General features: G+C 46.9%; 2 protein-coding genes across 3 annotated transcripts in view; both read right to left on the bottom strand.

Moving 5' to 3' along the window:
* Usp43 (ubiquitin specific peptidase 43) overlaps window positions 1-6,508 on the bottom strand; it is a 68,696-nt gene extending 62,188 nt beyond the window's left edge. The window contains exon 1 of one of the 2 annotated variants that reach the window (XM_028869386.2): window positions 5,846-6,508. In XM_028869386.2, coding sequence (XP_028725219.1) covers window positions 5,846-6,355 — 510 coding nt within the window. In that variant the 5' untranslated portion in view covers window positions 6,356-6,508. The remainder of the gene's footprint in view (window positions 1-5,845) is intronic. The other variant, XM_028869385.2, reaches the window with a different exon arrangement.
* Window positions 6,509-9,094: 2,586 nt separating this feature from the next.
* Window positions 9,095-21,983, bottom strand: part of Cfap52 (cilia and flagella associated protein 52) — a 37,257-nt gene continuing 24,368 nt past the window's right edge. Inside the window, exons 10-14 of the mRNA XM_028869387.2 lie at window positions 18,627-18,772; window positions 15,668-15,819; window positions 11,520-11,622; window positions 10,491-10,602; window positions 9,095-9,536 (exon numbers count right to left, since the gene is read on the bottom strand). Of these exons, the coding sequence (XP_028725220.1) occupies window positions 9,361-9,536; window positions 10,491-10,602; window positions 11,520-11,622; window positions 15,668-15,819; window positions 18,627-18,772 (689 nt within the window). The 3' untranslated portion in view covers window positions 9,095-9,360. The remainder of the gene's footprint in view (window positions 9,537-10,490; window positions 10,603-11,519; window positions 11,623-15,667; window positions 15,820-18,626; window positions 18,773-21,983) is intronic.

The raw sequence follows: 21,983 nt of genomic DNA on the forward strand, positions 1-21,983 counted from the left end.
GCCAGCCTGGGATATTTGAGACCTCTCTCTAACAAATCAATAAAAATAAAATAAACCAGAAAAGTTAAAATAAATAAAAGAAGATGCCTCCAGTACATCATTGTATATCTAAATTTGATTTAAAGCACATAAGCTAAGAGAAATTCCAGATGGCTGAAACCCTTATTATAACCATAGAAAAACTAGTATGCCATAAAATAGAATACATATGAAAAACTATGATACAGCAGGGTGTGGTGGTGCATGCCCATGATCCCAGCAGGCAGGAGACTGAGACAGGAGAACACTGAGTTCCAGACCTGCCAGGACTGCACACTAAGACTCTGTTTAAAAAAAAAAAAAAAAATTACAGAAAGACATAGCATAAACAAATCTAAAGCTTCTAGCATTGAGGTAAGAGAAAAAGAAACAATTTGGATAAAATGTTTATAGAGAATAGAAGGAGAACACAGGGAAGCAAACAGAACGTTAAGAACGAAGCCGAATGGATACACAAAAACAGTGCAGGAGACAGTTCCAAGAACAGACCAGACAAGACACACGGGGAGTACTTCCACCTCACTCCCAGTCTACACCGGAAGTACTTCTGCCTCACTCCCAGTCAAAGAAGAGAGGTAAAAACCAGCTGGATCTTGCACCAAGTAAGTAAGTCAGAGAGGTCCATTACAAAGCCTGGCCGCCCTAACAGTAATGAGGTCCTAGGGATTGGGGACTGCAAAGAGAACTGGTCATATGTGTTCTCACCTCTAAAAGGGGTTAAGTACATGATGTTGGTGATTATGAAATTATTCTGAGTTAACCATCTTACCCTGTATACATACCTCAAAGCATCGTGCTATGCACTGTATACACAGTTTTTCTTGTAAATTGTAAGCCTCATAAAGCTGGGGCGACTGGGTTCATGAGACAAGAATACCCAATCTCCTCTTGGAGATTTCTTTTTCTTTCTTTCTTTCTCTCTTTCTTTCTTTTGCTTTCTTTCTTTCTTTTGCTTTCTTTCTTTCTTTCTTTCTTTCTTTCTTTCTTTCTTTCTTTCTTTCTTTCTTTTTCTTTCTGCTTTTGGTTTTTTCAGGACAGGGTTTCACTGTGTAACTTTGGTGCCTCTCCTGGAACTCGATCATCTATAGACCAGGCTGGCCTCAAACTCACAGAAATCTGCCTGCTCTCTGCCTCTGCTTCCTAAATGCTGGGATTAAAGATGTGTGCCACCACTGCCTGGCCCTCCTCTTGGAGATTTCTTACATGTGTATCTGTGACCTGGCATTATTATTTGGAAAGACATAATTGATGAGGATTGTAAATGAAAAAATAATAATAATCAAACCCAATGGAGTTAATTTAGAAAGGAAAAAAAAGGTACCAGGTCTGGTGGCACATGCCTTTAATCCCAGCACTCAGGAGGCAGAGGCAGACTGTTTCTTTGAGTTCTAGGCCAACCAAGGCTACATAGGTCCTGTCTCAAAAACTAAAGAAAAATGGAAGGAAGGAAGGAAGGAAGGAAGGAAGGAAGGAAGGAAGGAAGGAAGGAAGGAAGGAAGGGGGGAGGGAGGGAAGGAGGGAGAGAGGAGAGGGAAGAAGGGAAGGGAAGGGAAGGAGGGGGAGAGGGAGGGAGGGGAAATATTTAAGATAGGATGATGATTACCCAGGTACCTGGGCTTCCTAAAATTAATTCAGCACTTGAAATGGATGCACCCCATTACATAACTTACACCTCAAAAAGGTTTACATTAAAAGTAAAACCAGAAAAGTATTAAAAACAGTCGTTTCTTTTGTTTTGAAAACGTAATTCTACTCATGGAATTAGATATTGGAAATATTCAGAGCTGAGAACAAATCTTAAATACAGTGAAATTGGGACTGGAGATGGCTCAGTGGTTAAGGCTGTCTTCCAGGACTTGGGTGTGGTTCCCAGCACCCATATAACAGTTCACAGCCATCTGCAACTCCATTCTCAGGGATCCAAGGCCCTCTTGGGGGCCATGTGGTGCACAGACATATATGCAGGCAGAGGACTCATTTACATAATAGGAAAGAAATAGAATTTTTAAATAAGAAAAAAAAATACAGGGAGTTTCACTACAGTGTGTTAACTGGAAAACCCAGTAACATAACAGTTTCTCCACAACAGATTGGCCCATTTGTTGACACATTCAATCACTAAAAGTCAAGTTCTGTACATTATTCTAATGCCAAAAGCTCTTGTAATAATACTTACGTGGTTAAAAAGAAAGTCGTACAGCAGGGTGTAGAGTGCAGTGCACCATTAACCCTAGCACTTGGGTGAAGATTCAGGTAGATCTGAGTTCAAGGCCAGTCTGGTCTACATAGCAAGTGCCAGGCTAGCTAAGCCACGTAGCCCTAGCTCAAAATCAAACAAGCAAACGGAATGCAAAACTAGAGTGCTGTGGGATGTCTTTCTGTAGGCTGTGAATATGTGTTGCTCTGATTGGTTGATAAATAAAGCTGCTTTGGCAGCTTAGAGGCAGGCGGGAAATCCAAGGAGAGAGACAGGAAAAAGAGATGCAGAGTCGGGAAAGAGGCCAGTCTGCCGCCCAAGGAGCAACCTGCCAGCAGACCTGTAAAGCCATGGAACATGTGGCAAAACACAGATTAATAGACATGAGTTAATTTAAGATATAAGAACTGGCTAGCAAGAGGCCTACCATAGGCCATACAGTTTGTAAACAATATTAAGCCTCTGAGTGATTATTTTATAAGTGGCTGCAGGACCGCAGGGCTGGGCGGGACCGGAGAAACCTTCTGGCTACACTAGAGTTCCTTTGTGTGTGTGTGTGTTGGGGGGGGTGTTTTGTTTGGTTTGATTTGGTTTTTACAAGACAGGGTTTTTCTGTGAAACAGTCCTGGTTGTCCTGGAACTCACTCTGTAGACCAGGCTGGTCTTGAATTCACAGAGATCCACCTGCCTCTGCCTCCTGAGCACTGTGATCAAAGGCATGTGCTCCACCACCGCCTAGCCAGAACTAGAATTTCTAATTGTTTACAACACACGGCAGTTTTACAATTGTTTATATCTGAGGAGTTACAGATTTTTCTTACACTTCCTAATTTTTTGCAATACACATAAACTATATCATTAGAAAATCAAGTAAGTATAGACTATGTGAGGATTTGTTAAAGTGTATTTAATCCCATTTTCTGTTTAAACAAAACTTGGTCCTGCTATATGTGGGAAACTGGTGACTCTGGGTTCAAGAAGGGAAAACATTGTAAGCCCATCCTATTTGCTGGGGGTGGGGTCAAGCCCCACATGCTGGACCCTTCCTGGGTCTGAAGTTAGCTAACCAGGGTCAAGCCCCACGTGCTGCACCCTTCCTAGCTATTCATCTTAAAAGACCATCTCCTTAACACGATCAGATCTCCAATTCTCCATTCTCCTCCCCAGCTACATGAGCCTTCAAGGATGGATTTGTCCAAAGGATTCTGGGCCTTACTCCCGCTCCTGCTCCAACCCCCTCCTGGGCTGTCATTTTCCTTCCCAGGCCTGGAGTCACGATATCCCATCTTCCATGTTCTTAGTCAACACTTCATCTTTCACAACCCAACCCGGGGTGTAGGGACCTCAACCGGGAAGGCTGGGCTGCTCCTCCGAACAAACCATACCCTCTCGCCACAACTTTCAGAGAGCTTGTGTTTTTCCTTTCCATCTCGTCACCAGTTCTAATTGAGGGCCTGCATGACCGCTGTGCTGACATCCATTTCTCCTCTAGATAGTAAACTCCTGGAGAGGAGTACCTGGATCTGGACTCGGATTTGGCCCTCAGTCCCAGGATCTGGGTCTGCACTTGCCACTCATCACACAGTCCATGCTCCCAGTCGACTGTCTCCACAGCCAATAAACACGTGTTGACTCCGTAAAAGTTTCAGTAACCATAAGAGCCCCACCTGGATTTCCATCCCTAAGATTTAAAAGCCAGGATTCTGAAATCCACTCTATCCTCCAAGTCTGGTCACCTGAAAGTCCCAAGGAAACCCCAGATTACATCCTAACCTCACTAACTCGGTAATCAGTCAGCTCCCCAAGGCGCTGGGAGCTCCCAGGACCCGGGCATTCAGACAGCAGAAGAGAGGAAATCCTGGTGAGTCGCTGGCAGTGATGACGAATTTAAGAGTTTCTTCCAAACCACTTGCCACTCCAACTGCAGTAGCAATCGGGTGGGAAGACGTCTGGTAAACGAAAGCTTCCTCAAAGATCACGTCCCTTCCTCCTCTAGGTCTCTCTGCAGGAAGGAAGTGTACTTCTAGAATAAACATTTCCCAGGAGCCAGGCATGCTCTCAGTGCTCTATATATAACCCACTAAACACAGCTACCTTATAATGAAGTAATTGTCATAGAGTTCAGTCTCACAGATGAGAAAAGATTAATCGGCGCGAAAATCATAAAGCCCCCGAGACCTTGCTCTTTCTGCATGTGTGTGCCCACCAGTGCATTCATGCATACGTGAGCACCAACCAAGTGTGTTCCTCAGTCACCCCTCCGCCTTTTCTCAGACAGGTTCTATCGCTGAATCCAGAGGCTCACAAATCGGCTAGACTGTCTAGCCAGCAAGCCCTAAGGATCCACCTGCTTCAGTCCCCCTAGCTGGGATTACAGGCCCGCGGTGAAATTATAGACCTGTACTGGGGCACCCGGCCTTGTTCCTTTTGACCTGGGTTCTGGAGCCAGAACTCACATCCTCAAGGCTTTGTAATGACTTTGTTAAGCACTGAGTCATTGTCTACAAGATCTTGCTCTCGACCACCATACTACACTGCCTATCCCATTTGAAAAGCAAATGTGGCCCAAAAGTGACACCAATGACTAGTGCAACACAGTGCTTCTTCAGGAATCGAGGTGGGAGAGGAAGACAGTGGTCAGCATCCTTGCTGGTTAACACAACAAGGACTGCTTTCTCGGGTTGAAACTCAAGACGTTTATGGAAGGAACACTGACAGTCATGTTCGCCCTCGCCTCAATAACAATCACTCGTCCTCGGGGCGCTTCAGCACTCTGTCCAGAGCTGCGGTTTTGCATCAGGAAGCCAGCCCTGTGCATCAATTATCAGGAACACTTGCCTCCGACTGGGACCCCACACCGGTACTTTAACCCATTCTCATGACCCCGCAGCGTCCACAGCAAGAGGACTGTAATCTCGCAGATAACAAACGCTATCCCCTGCTCACATACTGTCAGAATTTAATATGAATTAAATGAAGGGGCGTCATCTCCAAATTAGCAATCTCGCTGGCTCCCTCCCCCAACTTGACACAGTACCTGGCCCACACTGGTTCTCGGCAGCTATTGGGCTTAAATCATCCAAAGCCACCGCGTCCGCGGTCGTACATGATCTGAAGAACCTCGCCTGCCTGCCTGATCATTCTGCCTGGATTATTCCTAGATATTGGCCTGTCTGCGTCCTTCTCGATATTCTGTTCTCCACGCCTGCATCAATCACCTCCTTCTCCAAGCCTTGGCCTTCACGGACTGACTTCCCCCTCTGCACCCTTCCAGATCCGAAGCTCTAACTCACCCTGTTGGGCAAAACCTCACTCCTTCAACAACTGCTTGTTAGACACAAAACTGCTACTGGATACACTTAAGGCTGCCAGCTCTCTCCACCCCACCTCAAAACACCAGGGAGAAACTCATTCCAAAAGAAAGCATTTGCAAGTGACAATGTAACACGTCACCTCAAAACAAAGGCGATAACCCGAGGCTGGACTAGCTAAGTGGTGTCTACAGAGGACCCCCCTCAGAACCTAGCTCGGCTGGTGGTTCACACGCTTTTCAGGAACCGCAACCAGAAGGGTCGGAGGAGGCTGCGGACGGCGGCGGGCGCTGCCTACCTTGAACTCTGCGGAAAGTTGGGGCGTGTATTCGCGCGTCCAGAGCGCGCGCACCAGCGCCGCCAGCTGCTCGGTGACCTCGGCGCGGCCTGGCGCCGCCCGGTAGCGCCCCAGCGCTAGGAACTCGGCCAGCAGGTCGGTGTTGCTGAGACACTGCACCACGGCGTTCATGAAACAGGTGTTGCCGTGGTTCTTCAAGCCCTGCGCGCCGGGCGGACGCGCCCCGTCGCCGGCAGACAGTTGGGGCTGGGGTCCCGGAGGACGATCCGGTCCTGGGCTCCCGGGAGCGACTGGTGCCGGGCCCGGGGCACAGGCGAAGCCCCCTTCTCCATCGCCATCGTATGGGTCGGGCTGGCCCTGGGGCCGGGGCCGGGGTGGCGAGTCCCCTGAGCGGGAGCGGCTGCCCAGAGCTAGCAGGAAGCGGCTGAGAAGGCGGCGCAGGGAACGGCGGCGGCGGGGCCGGGGCGCGGGCGGCCCCTCTCCCAGTGCGTCCCCTACGCCGGGATCCATGCTGGCCGAGCACGGTGGTCCGGGAGCACAGCCCCCGGGGCCCGAAGCGGACCGGCAGCTCCCCGACACTCACCGCCTCTTAGAGGCGTGGGGCGCCGGCTACCTGAGAGCCAGGTGTGCGGGCACCGGGCGAGGGCGGAGCCAGGGGCGGGGCCGCCCCGCCCCGCCCCGCGCGGGAATCCAGTCCTGGGGCAGTGCCCGCCGCAAGGCTCCCGCCCCAGCGGCCCGGGCTGGGAATGCAATCCCCGGGAGCCCGCCTAGTGGACTTCCCCGCCCTTCCTTCCCGCCTTGGAACAGGCCTTTCACCTCTATTCGCCTTCTCCGCCCATCCCTAAGCTGAGAGGATAACACGGGGATGGGAAGCCAAGCCCTGGCTCTGGCTAAGTTTTCTGGTCGTGGAAGCCAGCTGAAGACTACGAAAAAGGACCGGCGAGCGGTGTCCTCGGTGACTCGGGTGTGCAGAGAGGCGTGCGCGCTGGCAGCTGTGCAGGTGGGGAGCCCAGGTTCAGGTGTGTGCGGTCAGGTGGCGCCACTTCCTTGCAAGGCTTTGCCTGCACCGGTCACCCCAGGACCTAAACTGGGAGTACTAGTGGGTTAGGGGCTTGTTTTTTTTCTTTTTCTTGCTGGGTTTTTTAATTGTTGTTGCGGCTGTTCGTTTTTTCACACTAGGTTACAGTCAATTTCCAAAAACTTGGGAGACTTGGTCGTCCTGGTTTTCATTGGTGAAGGGAGCTCGGAGAGATTAAGGCAAAGAAAGGAGAGAAACCGGAACTCGACCCCCGCTGGTTGCACTGCCGAGTTCCAACCCTTTACAACCCTAGAATTTGCTCGGCAGGAAGTTTTCCGGTTCTCAGGCGCGCCCCCTACTCGGTTGCAGTTTCATTCTAGAAGAGTGTAAAACCTTGGTGGTATCGTTACCCAATCAGAATTAGTTTGGCCTTACCCCGCCCTTTATTCCCTGGGTAACCCTGGAGGCCTCTGCTCCTTTTATCCTATAACTGTCAGGTTTATAATTAATCAGGCAAGGTCTTGCAAAATGAATTTCTCATCAGTTTCTAGCTCAAAAAGAGATCGGCAGCTTTCTGGAGTCAGTATTACGTCAGTACCCAGAAATGTGACTTGCTATTTAATAAGTGGTCATCATTTATTAAATATCCTCACTCTCACATAGGATTGCAGCAGTTCCCTGGTGCCAAAAAGATGCAGAGGTTAAGGGTAAAGGATAAACTGTAGCGTCCAAGGCTTGAAGTGTGAAAGGCCACCATTTACCCTCCCAGAAAAAGATACCCACGTGGTTGATTAATTCATAAGGTTCATTTCATCACCCTCCTGATGGTGAGTACTGAAGATGCCGTGGTCTTGGCTGGCTCTGATGAGTCATCTCCAGAATTTCACCTTTGAGATCATCCAAGATCCTCGGTAACACACAGGAACTGGGGGGGTGGGGGGTGGAGGAGGCGGGGTTGGTGTTTGGTAACAGTTTAGGGTTTTGTTTTGGCTGGGGCGGAGGGAGGGGAGGGTTTTGGTGAGATGGATTCTATCTCACTTGTGTGTAGCCCAAGTTAGTCTGGAACGCTTAGTCTTTCAACCTTAACCTCCTGAGTGCTGGAATCCTGGGTGTGTGCCTCCATGCCTGGCTAACATAACTTAAGGAAGCATTGGTGTTTAACTCTGTCCCGGAATACGGCTGGAGGCTGATGCATTACCACTTCAGCTCACTCAAGTCTCACAATAAACGTCTGAGCAGAAATTTATTCTTACTTGGCAAAGTAGAAAACTGAAGCTGAAATTGTTTTATGAGCTTGTTGTAAAGGCTAATTTTGACCATTAAGAAATCACGTAGGAGAGAGAGCCTTTGGGGTGCTACAGCAGGTAAAGGTGCTTGCTACCAAGCCTGAGGACCTGAGCTTGAGCTCTGTGAACCACATGATGGAAAGAAAGAACTGAGCACCCAGATTGTCCTCTGGCCTCTCTATATATATGCTGTAGCATGGGCACACACACACACACACACACACACACACACAATAAATAAATAAGTAAATATAATTTTTAAAGATCACCTTGGAGATTGAAGGGTACCTCTAGGTGAGGCTGTAAGGGTGGTTCTTGAGAGGATTAAGTTGGTAAAGACTCACTCTACATATGAGTGGTACTATCATATGGTAAAGACTCACTCTACATATGAGTGGTACTATCATATGGTAAAGACTCACTCTACATATGAGTGGTACTATCAAATGGACCAGGAACCTGGAGTGAATAAAGGGGGTGAGGAGCAAGCCCCCTGCCCTGGCTTCCTCTCTCCTTCCTGCCTGCCATGATGGGCACCTGTAAGCTTCACCATAAGGTTCTGCTCAAGGGCCTGGGACAAAGCCGGCGTGGATCAAACCCTGTGAAACACTGAGTCAGAATAAATCATTCCTCTTTATGTTGTTTCTGTGGGGTGTGTGGACACAGCTGTATACCTGCCCAAAGATCTGGGTTCAAACCTAACTGTCCATGCCGATTCACCAATAAACTGGTAATTTAAAAGGTAAGTTTGAGCTAGGGAGATAGCCCAGTGGAACAGCACTTACCTAGCTATGTGTGAGTCCCTAGTCCCATCCCCATAACCACACACACATAGGTAAACTCACTTCATCTTATTTTTATAAGAAAATAGCATTTCTCTTTGGGGACAGATCAGGAGCAATGCCTGTGGATTTGGGGAGACATAGGAAAAAAGTCACAGCCAGAAGACAGCACCTTCAAATTTATTAATAAAAACTCAAAAAAAATTATATTCTGGACAATTTTTTTTCTATAACATAGTTCAGTTTCAACATACAATTTAAGATTGTAAAATGTATTGTATAGAGGAAAGGAGAAACTTCAAGATAAAGTATTTTGACTACAGAACAAACAGATGTGAGAAATCAAGACTGGTGCTGGAGTTCTCCATACTTGGTCTTGGGCAGGGCTGTGCTCAGTGCAGGGTGGAGGCTGGAGAGATCCCGCATGCTTCACGAATCGAATGGGTACTTCCATCTCAAGATGGCTCCGTCCGCACTCACGCTGACGATGTACCGGTTTCCTGGACTTATCCGGATGCCCATGATGTTGCCACTGTGTCCCACCCCAACGTGAGTCACTTCACCTTCATTGTAATCCCAAACTTTGACCAGATGGTCATGTCCACCTGAAAAAACGATTACATGACATGACTGACACAGAACAGTGAAACAGCCCTGACCTCACATGACTGCTTCATTTTCAACACATTCCCCCACGTGCCAACTTGAAGAAAGAAAAATCCATATTATATAAAACTTTTTCTTGATCTAAAAAAAAAATCTATGTATGTTTTAGTAAATGTAGAGTGGAAAGGAAAATACCACCCAGAATTAACCACTAAACACCCCCTAATTTTTCCCCCTTTCGCTCTTCTCCACCAATGTAGAGGTGTATGCACACATCTGTGTATGTGATTGGCATCCCACTGTGTATAGTTTGATGTCTCTTTTTTAAGTCAGTGTGTTTTTGGAATTTTGATTTATTTTGAAGCACTTATTAATGTCCTGAAGAATCAAAAAGCCTGGCAGGAAATTTTTAATGCTGGTCTAGTGGCCGTGACCCGTGGTAGATGCCCCCCAGAAAACATTGACTAGTTCATTCATGGGAAGGAGTCGAGATATCACATTCTTCAACAACAACAACAAAACTGGTGCTTCATACTTAAGTAAAAAAGATAGCAGAGGAGCTGGGAAGGGTGACTTAACTAGTATCCTAGCACTTAGGAGTTCGAGGCAGGAGGACCACAAATTCTTGGCCAGTGGGAGCTACATATAGCAAGACCCTATCTCAAAACAAAAACAACTGAAAATACATAGGAAAGCAACTAGAAGACATTTGAAGGCTCATTTCTACCCCAAAGAACAAACCTTGTGATGTCAAGCTTGGCTTCTCTCTTTGCCCTGTGTGACCTTGGGACTTTTCCAGCTGTGGTGGTGGGCTCTTCTGGGCTGAATGTTAACCAAGGTGTCCTTGAGACCCTCTACTAGCTCTTCTAATTGCCTCCCACCCAAGAGTTCCTTGTCCTTCAAAATCAGAACCCCAGGTGGTTTTTCTTATCTTACCTGGGACTGGGACTAACCTGTGACAAAGTGTCCCCCTTCCTGAGTGATGTCCATACCATTGATTGACCCCGACAAGGAACCTTCCAACTCTCTGATTACTGACCCATCAAATACTTCCCAGTAAGCAATCTGGAATGCAGGAGAAAGGCATTAGACAGGAGTCCGTGCAGTGGAATCATCCACACACATGCTAACAAAAGATCTTTCCACTTTATATAGAAGCTAGCAAAAATACACCATGGGAGGGGGATCAGTTGGAATTATAAATAGGCCGTGGCGAGGGGGTGGAGGAACCATTTTATTATTTTTAGTATTGGTTTTGAAATTTGCATGCTATTTAAAGAGATGTTGATATGCGATAAACCTGGATTGTGACAGAAAGAGATTTTTTGATAAGGCGAAGCAGATTGAGTCTGCTGCAACATGTAAAATAAAGGCGAGAAGAGCCACTGGGGGAGTCTGCTTCTGCGCTCTGAGGAGGAGAGCCAAGCTGCAAGCCTGGTGGGAGGGAGAGTTCTTTCTGGCAGGGTTTGGGGGACGGGGTGTTGCACTAGTCTGACTGGACCCTAGCTCATCTTCACCTCATCTTTATCCACCACCGGACCCTAACTTGCCTTTCTGTCCCAAAGCAACATCATATTCCATAGGATGGGATTTAAAGAAACTGAACAACTAACCTTGGTCCCTGCCTAGAAATGGGAAACCAGGTTGGGAGAGACCGGTGCTAAGAAGGGGAGACGTTCCTCTGACTGGTCTGTCAATGTAGGGCCATAGTATCACCCATGGGGGTCAAAATGCATACATGCTCTAGCCCCTATCTAAAATGGCACACTGTTTACATCTAACCTATACACATCCTCTATCTATACACTTTAATCAATTGTTCAGTGAAGACGCAATCCACCCCTCACCCCGACTTCAAGCATGTGCAGGCATTCACAGTTGATTGAATCTGCAGACATGAAACTCTGGGCTGGGCAGGCATTCACAGTTGATTGAATCTGCAGACATGAAACTCTGGGCTGTGGAGGGCCATCTGTGCTTACCTTCCTGTCTGTGCCACTGGTGATGATCTGGAATTCCTCGGGGTGATAACACACACACTGGAATAGGGTGTTGGACAGGATCATCTGATTCCTCCTAAGTCGCCTGAAAAGTAGATTCAAACACTCTGCATCTCAACTTTCCCTCTCTCCCCTAGAAAACATATTTATTATGCAGCAGTGTACAGTTGGGCAAGCTTGGATGAGGTTGGTTTTTCTCAGACTTCTCATGCTGGTCATACAACAGTGCTTGGGGTTTTTGTTTTCTTTTTGTTTTTGTCAAAACAGACATCTGGGGAACTAGAGAGGTGGTTCAGTTTTTAAGAGCATGCGCGTTGTCCTCTTGCAGAGGATCTGAGTTTGATTCCTAGAACTGGCATCAGGCCACTCACAACTGCCTATAAATCTAGCTCCAGGAAATCTGATGCCCTCTTTTGGCTTCACATGTACACGCACATAATTTTTTTTTAATGTTTTTTTTTAATTTTGGTTTTTTTGTTTTTTTGTTTTAATTTTAAAATAGACTCCTGGCTACTCAATGATAAGAATTCCAACCACACCCCCACGGTCGTGCATGCCCGGCGGGACACTTAAGTCATCCATGCCTAGTTATGTCCGGGTCATACGTCCTGCGTGACCCATGCCCCGTGGTTACGTGGTCACATAGCGCACGGATGTGACCACGTAATCTATGCGCATGCGTGGGCCTGTGTGTGCAGGTGCGTCCTGGCCTTTATAAGACAGGCCCCATGTTCCCCCACCCTTTCTCGCACATGTCCTTCCACAGGCCTGATCACATCTATCTCTTTCTTTGTCTCGATAAAACTCTTGTTAGTGGATTCTGTCGTGTGTCGTGACTTTTCCTTGGGGGCAAGGGCACCACTAAAAAACCATCACTCTACTCTGTTCTTACATCTCCTCCCACCACCTCTGTCAGCAAGGGTGAGAAGACATGGGCAAATGGTGGTACCCCTTTCTAGAGACAGAGCGTGAAACTAGAGAAACTCTGAGTTCCAGGGAGAAAGAAGTAGAAGATGTTGAATTCAGAGCCAACCTACCACCTCTCATAATAATCTTGATTCTCAAGGCCACCATTGGAGCCAAGTGGCACTCCCTGGAAACTGAGTGGCAAAGTGTGGGGAAAAGACTATTTTAATGGACATTATTGTGCTCACCCCAAAGGTTCTGAAGTCAGAAGTTTGCAATGGAGGCCCAGAGATCTATCTATGTTTGAAACCAGCCTTTCCACTGATAGTTATGTGCATACAAATTTAGAACCCCTGCCTTAGGGCTGGAGAGATGGCTCAGGGGTTAAGAGCACTGACTCTTCTTCCAGAGGACCCGAGTTCAAATTCCCAGCACATGGAAGCTCACACCTGTCTGTAACTCCAGTTTCAGGGGACCCTGACACCTATGGCAAAACCACAAATGCACATAAAAATGAAATTAAAAAAATATTAAAAAAAAAAAAGAACCCCTGCCTTAGACACCATAGACAAGCTTGGGATATTTCAGACTTTGGTGAATTCAGGAATATGCATAGACTTTCCAGCTAAACATCCCTAATCTGGAAAAATAGAAATCTAAAACGCTCTAAAATCTGAAACTTTGGTCAGTACTAACATGATGCAAAAAAATAAAAGTTTGGGGTTCTAGAGGATTTGGGGTGCTAAGCCTGTACAAGAAGCACGGCTGTATTGCCTCTTCCGGCGTCGGTATGCTAGCCGCTGTTTCACAGACCCAGCTCCTGGCTGAAAAGGCACCTCCTGCAGTTTCTTCTCATAATGGAAGTTTTCAAACACAGTGTTCGAGCTGGGGATTTTTAAAGATTTTTGGCACAAATTAAATATTCCTGCCACACAAAAGGAAGGTGTTAAAGATTTGAGGCAGTCACAAACCAGCCGCTGAAATAAACTCAGCTACCCTTTCTCGACACCCATTTTCCCAATGGGAGGGTCGTGTGTCTGTGGGTCTAGGCCTGGGACCAGCAACCCCGCATGGGAACTAACTAGACATGCAAGACACAGGTGCTACCTAAGTCTATTCAGTGGAAAGCTAGATACAGAGTTGGGCACAGTGGTGCGCGCCTTTAATCTCAGCACTTGGGAGGCAGAGGCCAGCCTGGTTTAAAAAGTGGATTCCAGGACAGCCAGAGTTGCATAGCGAGACCCTGTCTCAAAAAAAAAGAAAAAAGAAAAAAAAGAAAAAGAAGAGCTACATGCAAACAAGATCTCCCAGTGACTGGAGATCTAAGTTGAGAGTCAGGCCCATCTAGAAAACAGGGTTTGCTGTGCTTTGGGATTTTGTTTTGTTTTGTTTAGCTTTGCTCGTGTGTATGTGTGTGTGTAGGTGTAGGTGTGCATGCAGGTGTGCGTATGTGCATGTAGGGGCCAGAAGTTGACATTGGTTGTCTTCCTCAGTCACTCTCCACCTTCTGCTTTTTTGAGGCAGGCTCTCACTGACCCTAGGGCTCACTGGCTCAGCTAGAGCAAGCCCTCGGGACCCTCTGTCTCCACCTCCCAAGTACTGAGATTGCAGGCGTGTACCACCATGCCTGGCTTTTACATGGGTTCTGGGGATTTGAAACCGGGGCCACCAGCTAGACGGTATCCACCGCCCTGCTTTTGGCTTTTAGTATATTATTTTAAAGTGTTCTGCTTTGTCTTCCGTCCTCACTCCCCTCTCTAGACGGGAACATTTCAGCTGGGCATGGCGACACACACCTTTACCCACAGCCACTTGAGAGGCTGACGCGGAAGGATCTCTTGAGCCCAAGAATTCAAGACCAGCCGGGACATCACAATGGTACCCCATCTCAAAAAAAGAGGGACATAGTCTTTGACCCTCCTTTGTCCCTCTGTACTTATTTCAGCCTCTTTAGAGAATCTGTGCAAAGGCTGTGAATCTCAGGAGTGATAGAAGTGTGGTGGGTTGAAGGAGGACTGGGATGGGGACGAGGGAGGGCTGAAGGGTTGGTTCCAAAATAAAAACACAGCAAAAATTCTAACAGCCAAAAAAAAAAAAAAAAAAAAAAAAAAACATCAAAACATTTTTGCAAATCCTCTGAATGCTCCTGTGATGAAGTTCACAGGTTTTGCCCTACATATTTTGGCGATGCCATCGTCTCTGGGTTTGTGATTTACTCATAATGTAAGCAGTCTCTGGGAACGTTGCCAACTGAGGGGACGCCTCTCCCTCCCAGGGCAGGCTCATGACCTAGAAGATAACACGGAGAACTGCCTGCCATGTAACTTGCCTTGTTAATGTGCAACATTTAGGTTGAATGGGTTCACATTAAATCATGCTTCAATGCAGATATCTGGAAAACTACTTCCCTGTCTGCACAGAAACTTCTGGCATTTAGTTCTTCCTGGAGACCATATATTCCCCACTGGCACCTATAACCCTTGGACAGCCAGGGAGTCCAAGGCCTTCTAAGAACCTTTTACTAGTGATGGTTAATCTTGATCATTGATTGGATTTAGAATCACCTAGGAGATACACATTTGGGCATGTCTGTGAGAATGTTTCCAGAGAGGGTCCACTGAGTAGGAAGGACCACCCTGGATGCACTATTCAATTAGCTGGGATCCTGAACTATATAAAAAAGAGGGCTAGGAACTAGAGCTATGGTTAAGAACATTGGCTGCTCTGCTAGAGAACCAGGGGACCAGGGCTCAATTCCTAGCACCCGCATGGTGGTTCACAACTGTCTGTAACTCCAACTGCAGGGGATCTGATGCCCTCTTCTGGTCTCTACAGGCACCAGGCATGCATGTGGTACATAGACCTACATGCAGCCAAAACACCCGTACACATAAAATAAAAATACAGTCGTCCCCCCCAAAAAAATCTCTAAGAGAAAAGGCAAGCCAACTACCACATGCACTTCAGACACGATATGACCAGCCACCTCACACCCTGGTGTCATGCCTCCCCACCATAAAGGACTGTATTCTCAAACCATGAGCCAAAATAAACCCTTTACTTTACAACTTCTTGAGTAGCTTTTGTTAAATACTTTGTCACAACGATGGGTAAGGAAGCTAACACACACCCCCTTTAGGATCTTTGCTGTGTTCGGCAGGACACTGGCATGTTTGGGCCTTGTAAGTGCTGCGTGAGCCTCCCTGTCCATCCCAGGTACCTACACGAGGTCCCAAATGATGCATGTCCCATCGGTGCTGGCAGTGACACACTCCTCATTGTTCTTCTTCACCCTGATGCAGGACACGGAAGACTTGTGCTCCTTTAGGGCCTCCTCCAGCTTCTGGGTCTGGCAGCCTACCTGCCACACCCTTACCTGCGGGCCCCAAAGCACAGGCTAGCCACACAAACCTGGGACTTGGGAAGGGAGCAAGAAAGACTCAGGAGTGTTTCCATCTCTGCTGGGTGTGACTGTTTCATCCCCTGCTCCCTTCTCAGGCAGGCAGGGTGGGAATGCAACACCTCAGGGCAGGGACGTGTACAAGATGTGGTCATCATCCCAAAAAGACGAGTGTGGATGGTGCTGGTACCCATTTCAGACCTGCTTCTACTTCCAGACTGAGAAAATGATCAGGCTCCCACTATAAGAATCAATATTGCAAGGGCTTTCTGCTAAGCCCGGAGAAAGAACCTGTCTCCTCACTTCTGCTGAGCATTGCTCTCAAATTTCTCATGCCGTCAGGACAGCTCCAGCTACCCAAAGCCATATTTAAACTTTCACATCAGCTCTTCAGCTTTAATCATTGGAAACCAATGTTATTCAGCCTCAGAGACTCCAATAGCCATTGTCTCTTATATATTAGGAAAGAGTCTCACTGCTCCTTATAGCCTACACATCCTTGGACTTGGGGTGAACTCCTGGGTGTTGGTAGGTGTGGGCCACACTGCACTGGAACCCAATATCCATTTTCTATGGCAGATATTTTCCAATGCCTGTTTATTCTCCTGAAATGAAATTCATAAGTAATACAATTGCCTCCACACAGAGTTTTAAAATTTAGGAACATGTATGTATATACATATACATATATGCATATAGCAACAATTAGTGAAAAGAGAAGCCAGGAATTTGAAAAAGAATAAGGAGGCAGATCTGGGAGAGTTTTGAGGGAAGAAAGGGGGGGGGGAGAGAATGATGTAATTATATTAATCTTAAAAATGAAAAAATTTTAGAAAATCAGTACAGAGGCTGGGCATGGTAGGGCAGGCCTTTAATCCCTGAACTCAGGAGGCAGAGGCAGGCAGGTGTCTAAGTTTGAGGCCAGCCAGGTCTACAGAGAGAGTTTCAGGACAGCCAGGGCTACACAGAGGAATCCTGTCTCAAAAAAATGGAGAAAAAAAAATTATTTTAAAATTAAAAAAATTAAAAGTCTGTGGAAACTATATGCGAGGGATCTGATGGCTGAATGGCGCTGGGGGTGGGGGCGTTGAGGGAGGGACTTGGAAAGTCTAGCAAGCAGACCAAACACAGTGCAAGTGTGAAGTGTGATTTCTTCCTCCCAAAGTGAGCTCAGATGCCGAGAATTCACATGGTCTAGACAGGTTTGGGCATCAGCAAGACAAATGCTCCTGAAGTATGAGGGAGCGAGTGAGCATGTGGAGATGTCGACAAGAGTATGGTGGAAGTGATAAGGGACTGGACCAAAGCCAGTGAGTAGTAGGCTTCCAAAAGCCCAGAGGGGGGGGGGCATGGGCTAGGGGTGGATGTGGCTGGTCAGGTAGAGAGGGTCCTCATGGCACATGCATACACACATTTTAAAGAGAGGAATTTTTTTTTCCATAAGCGTATTGCTATTTTCACTATATACTCCAGGACTCCAAAGTGCAGAGAGGTTACAGCATGCATCACATGCTGGAAGAGGCAGAGAGACATTTCAGCCCAGCCATTCACCTCAGTTGCCTAGATTCTACCAAGGGTTTCCCCAAGAAGCTGGGTCTTTTCTGCACTCTGAAAAGCTCTTCCTATGATAGCTGAGAAGAGAAAGGAGGGTGCCCCTTCCCCACCCCATGTGGACAAAAGCAAGGCTTTGGGATTCAAGAAAACAAAAACAGGCATAGAGAAAATAAGACCACAAATAAAACCTGTGAGTGAAATGTTTTTAGGATCTTCAAAATGGCTCAAAGAAAAAGTTGAATGTAGCAACATTAAAATGATAGCCAAGGCTGGCATGGTGCCACACACCTTTAAACCCAGCATTTAGGAGGCAGAGTCAGGCAGATCTCTGTGAGTTCGAGGCTGTTCTGGTTTACATTGCAAGTTCAGGCTACATAGTGAAGTCTTGTCTAAAAGTTAAAATTAATAAAAATAATACAGCAAAAAAATTGTCTCTGTTAAAGAATTGATTCCTTATCACCTGCTTTAAGAAACAAGAAAGACAATTGACTCAGCTATGGTTCTTGGAGGAAAAGACTGAGTCAAACCGGAAACACATTAACACAGTCAAACGGATTCACAGCTTGGTTCTAAACAGGCTGTTTTCACATCTGTACCTTAAACATCCTTTCTGTAAACAGGTAGATTTAATGTCTGTTTAAAGCATTAGAACTTGAATTTATTGTATTTTACGATCTCATCAAAATCTTGAATAGGCCCTTTCTGAATTCTAGTACAGATACATATTTAAAAAAGAGTGCCGTGTGGCGGTGGCGCACGCCCTTAATTCCAGCACTCGGGAGGCAGAGTCAGGAGGATCTCTGTGAGTTCGAGCGAGGCTAGCCTGGTCTACAGAGCGAGATTTCAGAACAGGCACCAAAACTACACAGAGAAACCCTGTCTTGAAAAACCAAAAAGAAAAAAGAAAAAAAGAAATGCAAGGGTTGACAAAATGGCTCAGCAGTTAAGAGCACTGACTGCTCTTCCAGGGGACCTGGGCTTGATTCCCATGGCTGGAACAGCAGCTAACAATTGTCTGTGACTCCAGTCCCAGGGGATCCTCTGCCTTTGTCTGGCCTCTGGGGGCACTGCACACACATGGCATACATGCATGCAAACACCCATACACATGAAAAATAAAATAAAATTTAAAACTTAAAAAAGAAAATAAAAATGAAAAATGGATACCCTCCCATGAGTTAGTTGCTCCAAAGTAAAGACTTTTTTTAAACATCATTGTAGAACTGTACCTCCCCTTCTCCTCCACCACTGATGATCCGTTTACAGTCACTGGTGGTAGCAATGGCGGTCACTCCAATCCTGTGAGCACTGTTGATGGCGTATATCAGCCGGCCTGTCTCTGGAGCAAAGGCTCGGATTTTCCCATCATCCCATGCTGGCACAAGGAGACAGAAGACACACGGTCAGTATATTCACCACCTTTCTCTGGTGATTCCAGGATCACCAATGAGAGTGAAAACTGGAAGAAATGGTAGGAGTGGAAGAAGAGGCTAGCCCCAGCAACTACCAGTACCCTTGTGCCCTTTTCCCCCACCTCCCAGACTGGTCACATCTGGAAAGGGGAGGAAGAAGTTTGTCCGGGATGCACCTGCCTATAGGTGGATCTCATGGCAGGTGAAGGAGGCCTGTTTTCACTTCACTGTGAGCTGTAGACCTCCACCCTCATCCATGTAATTGTTTATTATTATTATTATTATTATTATTATTATTATTATTATTATTAATTGCCATTATTATTATTTAGGGGATTTTTTGTTTTGTTTTTGTTTTTCCAGACAGGGTTTCTCTTCGTAGCCCTGGCTGTCCCGGAACTCACTCTGTAGACCAAGCTGGCCTTGAACTCACAGAGATCCTCCTGCCTCTTCCTCCTGAGTGCTGGGATTAGAGGCGTGTGCCACCACCGGCCCATCACCCAAGTAATTGTTACCACACCCAGGATGCATCCGTTCACAATTCCAAATACCCTCTTCCTTCTCATCCACCCATTTTTATTGTTATTTAAGACAAGGTTTGACCCTGTAGCCTGGAGTGTTCAAACTCTCAGTCCTCCTGCCTTAGCCTCTCCAGTCCACGCCCCACTTCCCCCCACCTTTAAGTCTGATACCCCTTCTCTGGTTGTCACCATCTTGCCACCTCAAAAAAAGCCATCACCACCGCCACGTTCCTCAAGCCAAGAACCTCAGAGTCACCATTAAGTCTCGGGGCCTTTCTGTCCCAAGCAGACAACTCAACAGTCAAACCATCCGGAAGTCCCCTCAGCTCCACCGTTACAAGCATCCGGCCTCTGACCTCCCTCCCCACCCCCTGCCGGCACCAGCCCCATTCAAGCCTCCGCAGCTCCTCCCTCCTGAGCCTTCTCAATAGCTCCACCCCTGCCCTCCTGCTTACAATTAGTCACCTATTAAGAGTTGGGATGCACTTTTTTTAAAACCAAGTCCCCTTCCCAATCAAGACTGCCCTAAAATTTTACCCCACTGTCCCAGAATGAAAATCCAGCTTTTGAATAAAGGATGTGTATATGCTTGTGGGAATGTGTACATGTCAGTGCAGGTGCCCAAGGAAGGCAGAAGAGAGCATTGGACCCCCAGGACCTGAATTAATAAGTGGTTGTGAGCTAGCTGTCTGGTGTGGCTTCTGGACACTGAACTCTGCGAGGCCAGTATGCACTCTTACCCACGGGTCTTCTCCCCAGCCCCCCCCCAAGTCCACCTCTTCATTCTGCACACTACCTCGTAGGTGTCGCCCACCTACCTCTTCAGCTTCCTCTGCCGTCACTCTTCCTGAGGCCCCACCCCTCCCTTAACTAACAAGCTGCAGACAGGCTGGCATTCTTGCTACTCCTTAAATAACATCCAGCCCGTTTCCACCTCGGGGGACCTCTGCGCTGGCTATTCCCTCTACCTGGAATACATTTCGCCCGGTCTGTGTCCAGCTCTTGTGCTGTCTCTTGAGCTTAGCAACTTTTTAAATAGGATGCTCAAGGTCGATCCCCCATTTCAGCAAAGACGTGAGGAAGTAAGAGGGAAGGAAGGGGCAAGCCATGGAAGTGTTTGGAGGAAGCACATTCCGGGCCAACTAGCTACAACAGCAAACAGTACAACTTGTATGCCCAGGTTGTTTGCAGAAGAGGGGAGATGTGAGCATGCCAGGGGAGGTGAGCAGGTCAGCAAGAAGAGATAGGAGGTGAGGAGGGCAGGAGAGAAGGTCCTACAGGGCCTTGGAGGTGACTGCTGGGTCTTTGTCGTTTTTGTGGAGGAAGAGACTTGAAAAGCCCAACAAATGGCAAGACCTAACTTAATGTTTTAAAACAGACCTTTGGTTTCGGTGTGGGGAACAGACTGGTGGGCAAGAATGGAGGTAGACAGGAGCAGTAAGAGCTACTGAGGTGATCATGAAGAGCTGGCAATGGGCGGGACCAGGGTGGGGATGGGGACCAGTGATGGACCTATGGCTGTCCTTTGAGATGGAGCCATTGGAGCACATGGATAAAGGTGTAAGAGAAACAGGGGAGGCAAGGTTGACTCTAAGATTCCCTTGTCCAAGGACCTGTCAGTTCTTGTAAGTCACTCAGGGGAGAAGACAAGAGGGGAGGGAGAGAGGAGGAAACAGAGCCACGGAAAGAGGGGATGGGCTCCTAGGTCTCTGTTTTAATAGCTTCACTCAGATCCACTTGGCTTTCCCCTGGTGTAAACCAATACGTTTATTTTTGACTGCTGGGGAAATTTGATATAGGTTACTCAAAAGGTGATATTAAGAAACTATTGCTTCACAGGAAAGTATTTTTAGAGATATATACGGAAATATTTAGAGGAGGAATAATGCGGTATCTATAATTTGGGAGGGGGTTAGTTTCTTGAGTCAGAGTAGCCTATAGCCCAGGCTAGCATAAATCTTGCCATATAGCCAAGAGTGTCCTTTAACTCCTAATCCCCCTGCTTCTGCCTCTCAAGTGCCAAAATACTAGGTGTTCACCACCATGGTCCACTCATGCTATCTATCATTTATGTTAAAATATCAGTTTGGTATAAATTGTGTTTATGCCAAAAAAAAATTCTGTTTAGGGACTAGAGAGATGGCTCAGTGGTTAAGAGCACTGGATATTCTTCCAGAGGACCCGAGTTCATATTCCAGGTAGCTATATGTCTGTATCTCCAGTTCCAGGGGATCTAGTGCCCTCTTCTGCCTCTGTGGACACCAGGCAGGCATGTGGTACACAGACATACATGCAGGCAAAACACCCATACACAGATAGGTAGGTAGGTAGATAGATAGATAGATAGACAGACAGACAGACAGACAGACAGACAGACAGACAGATAGATAGATAGATATTAAAATTTTCCCTTTTACCAGCACTTATGAGGTAGAGTCAGGAAAGCAGAAGCTCAAGGTCATCCTCAGCTACAATAGCAAGTTCAAAACCAGTGTGTGTTACTTGAGCCCCCTTAGAACACAAACAAACAAAAATAAAACAAAACTATGTGCATGCACATAGGGTTGTATGCATGCTTGTAAAATTAAAAAGAATTCTTTGGGCCGGCTGTGGTGGCACATGCCTTTTAATCCCAGCACTTAAGAGGCAGAGG

This window comes from Peromyscus leucopus, chromosome 8b (assembly GCF_004664715.2).
Source record: "Peromyscus leucopus breed LL Stock chromosome 8b, UCI_PerLeu_2.1, whole genome shotgun sequence".
Taxonomy (NCBI): domain Eukaryota; kingdom Metazoa; phylum Chordata; class Mammalia; order Rodentia; family Cricetidae; genus Peromyscus; species Peromyscus leucopus.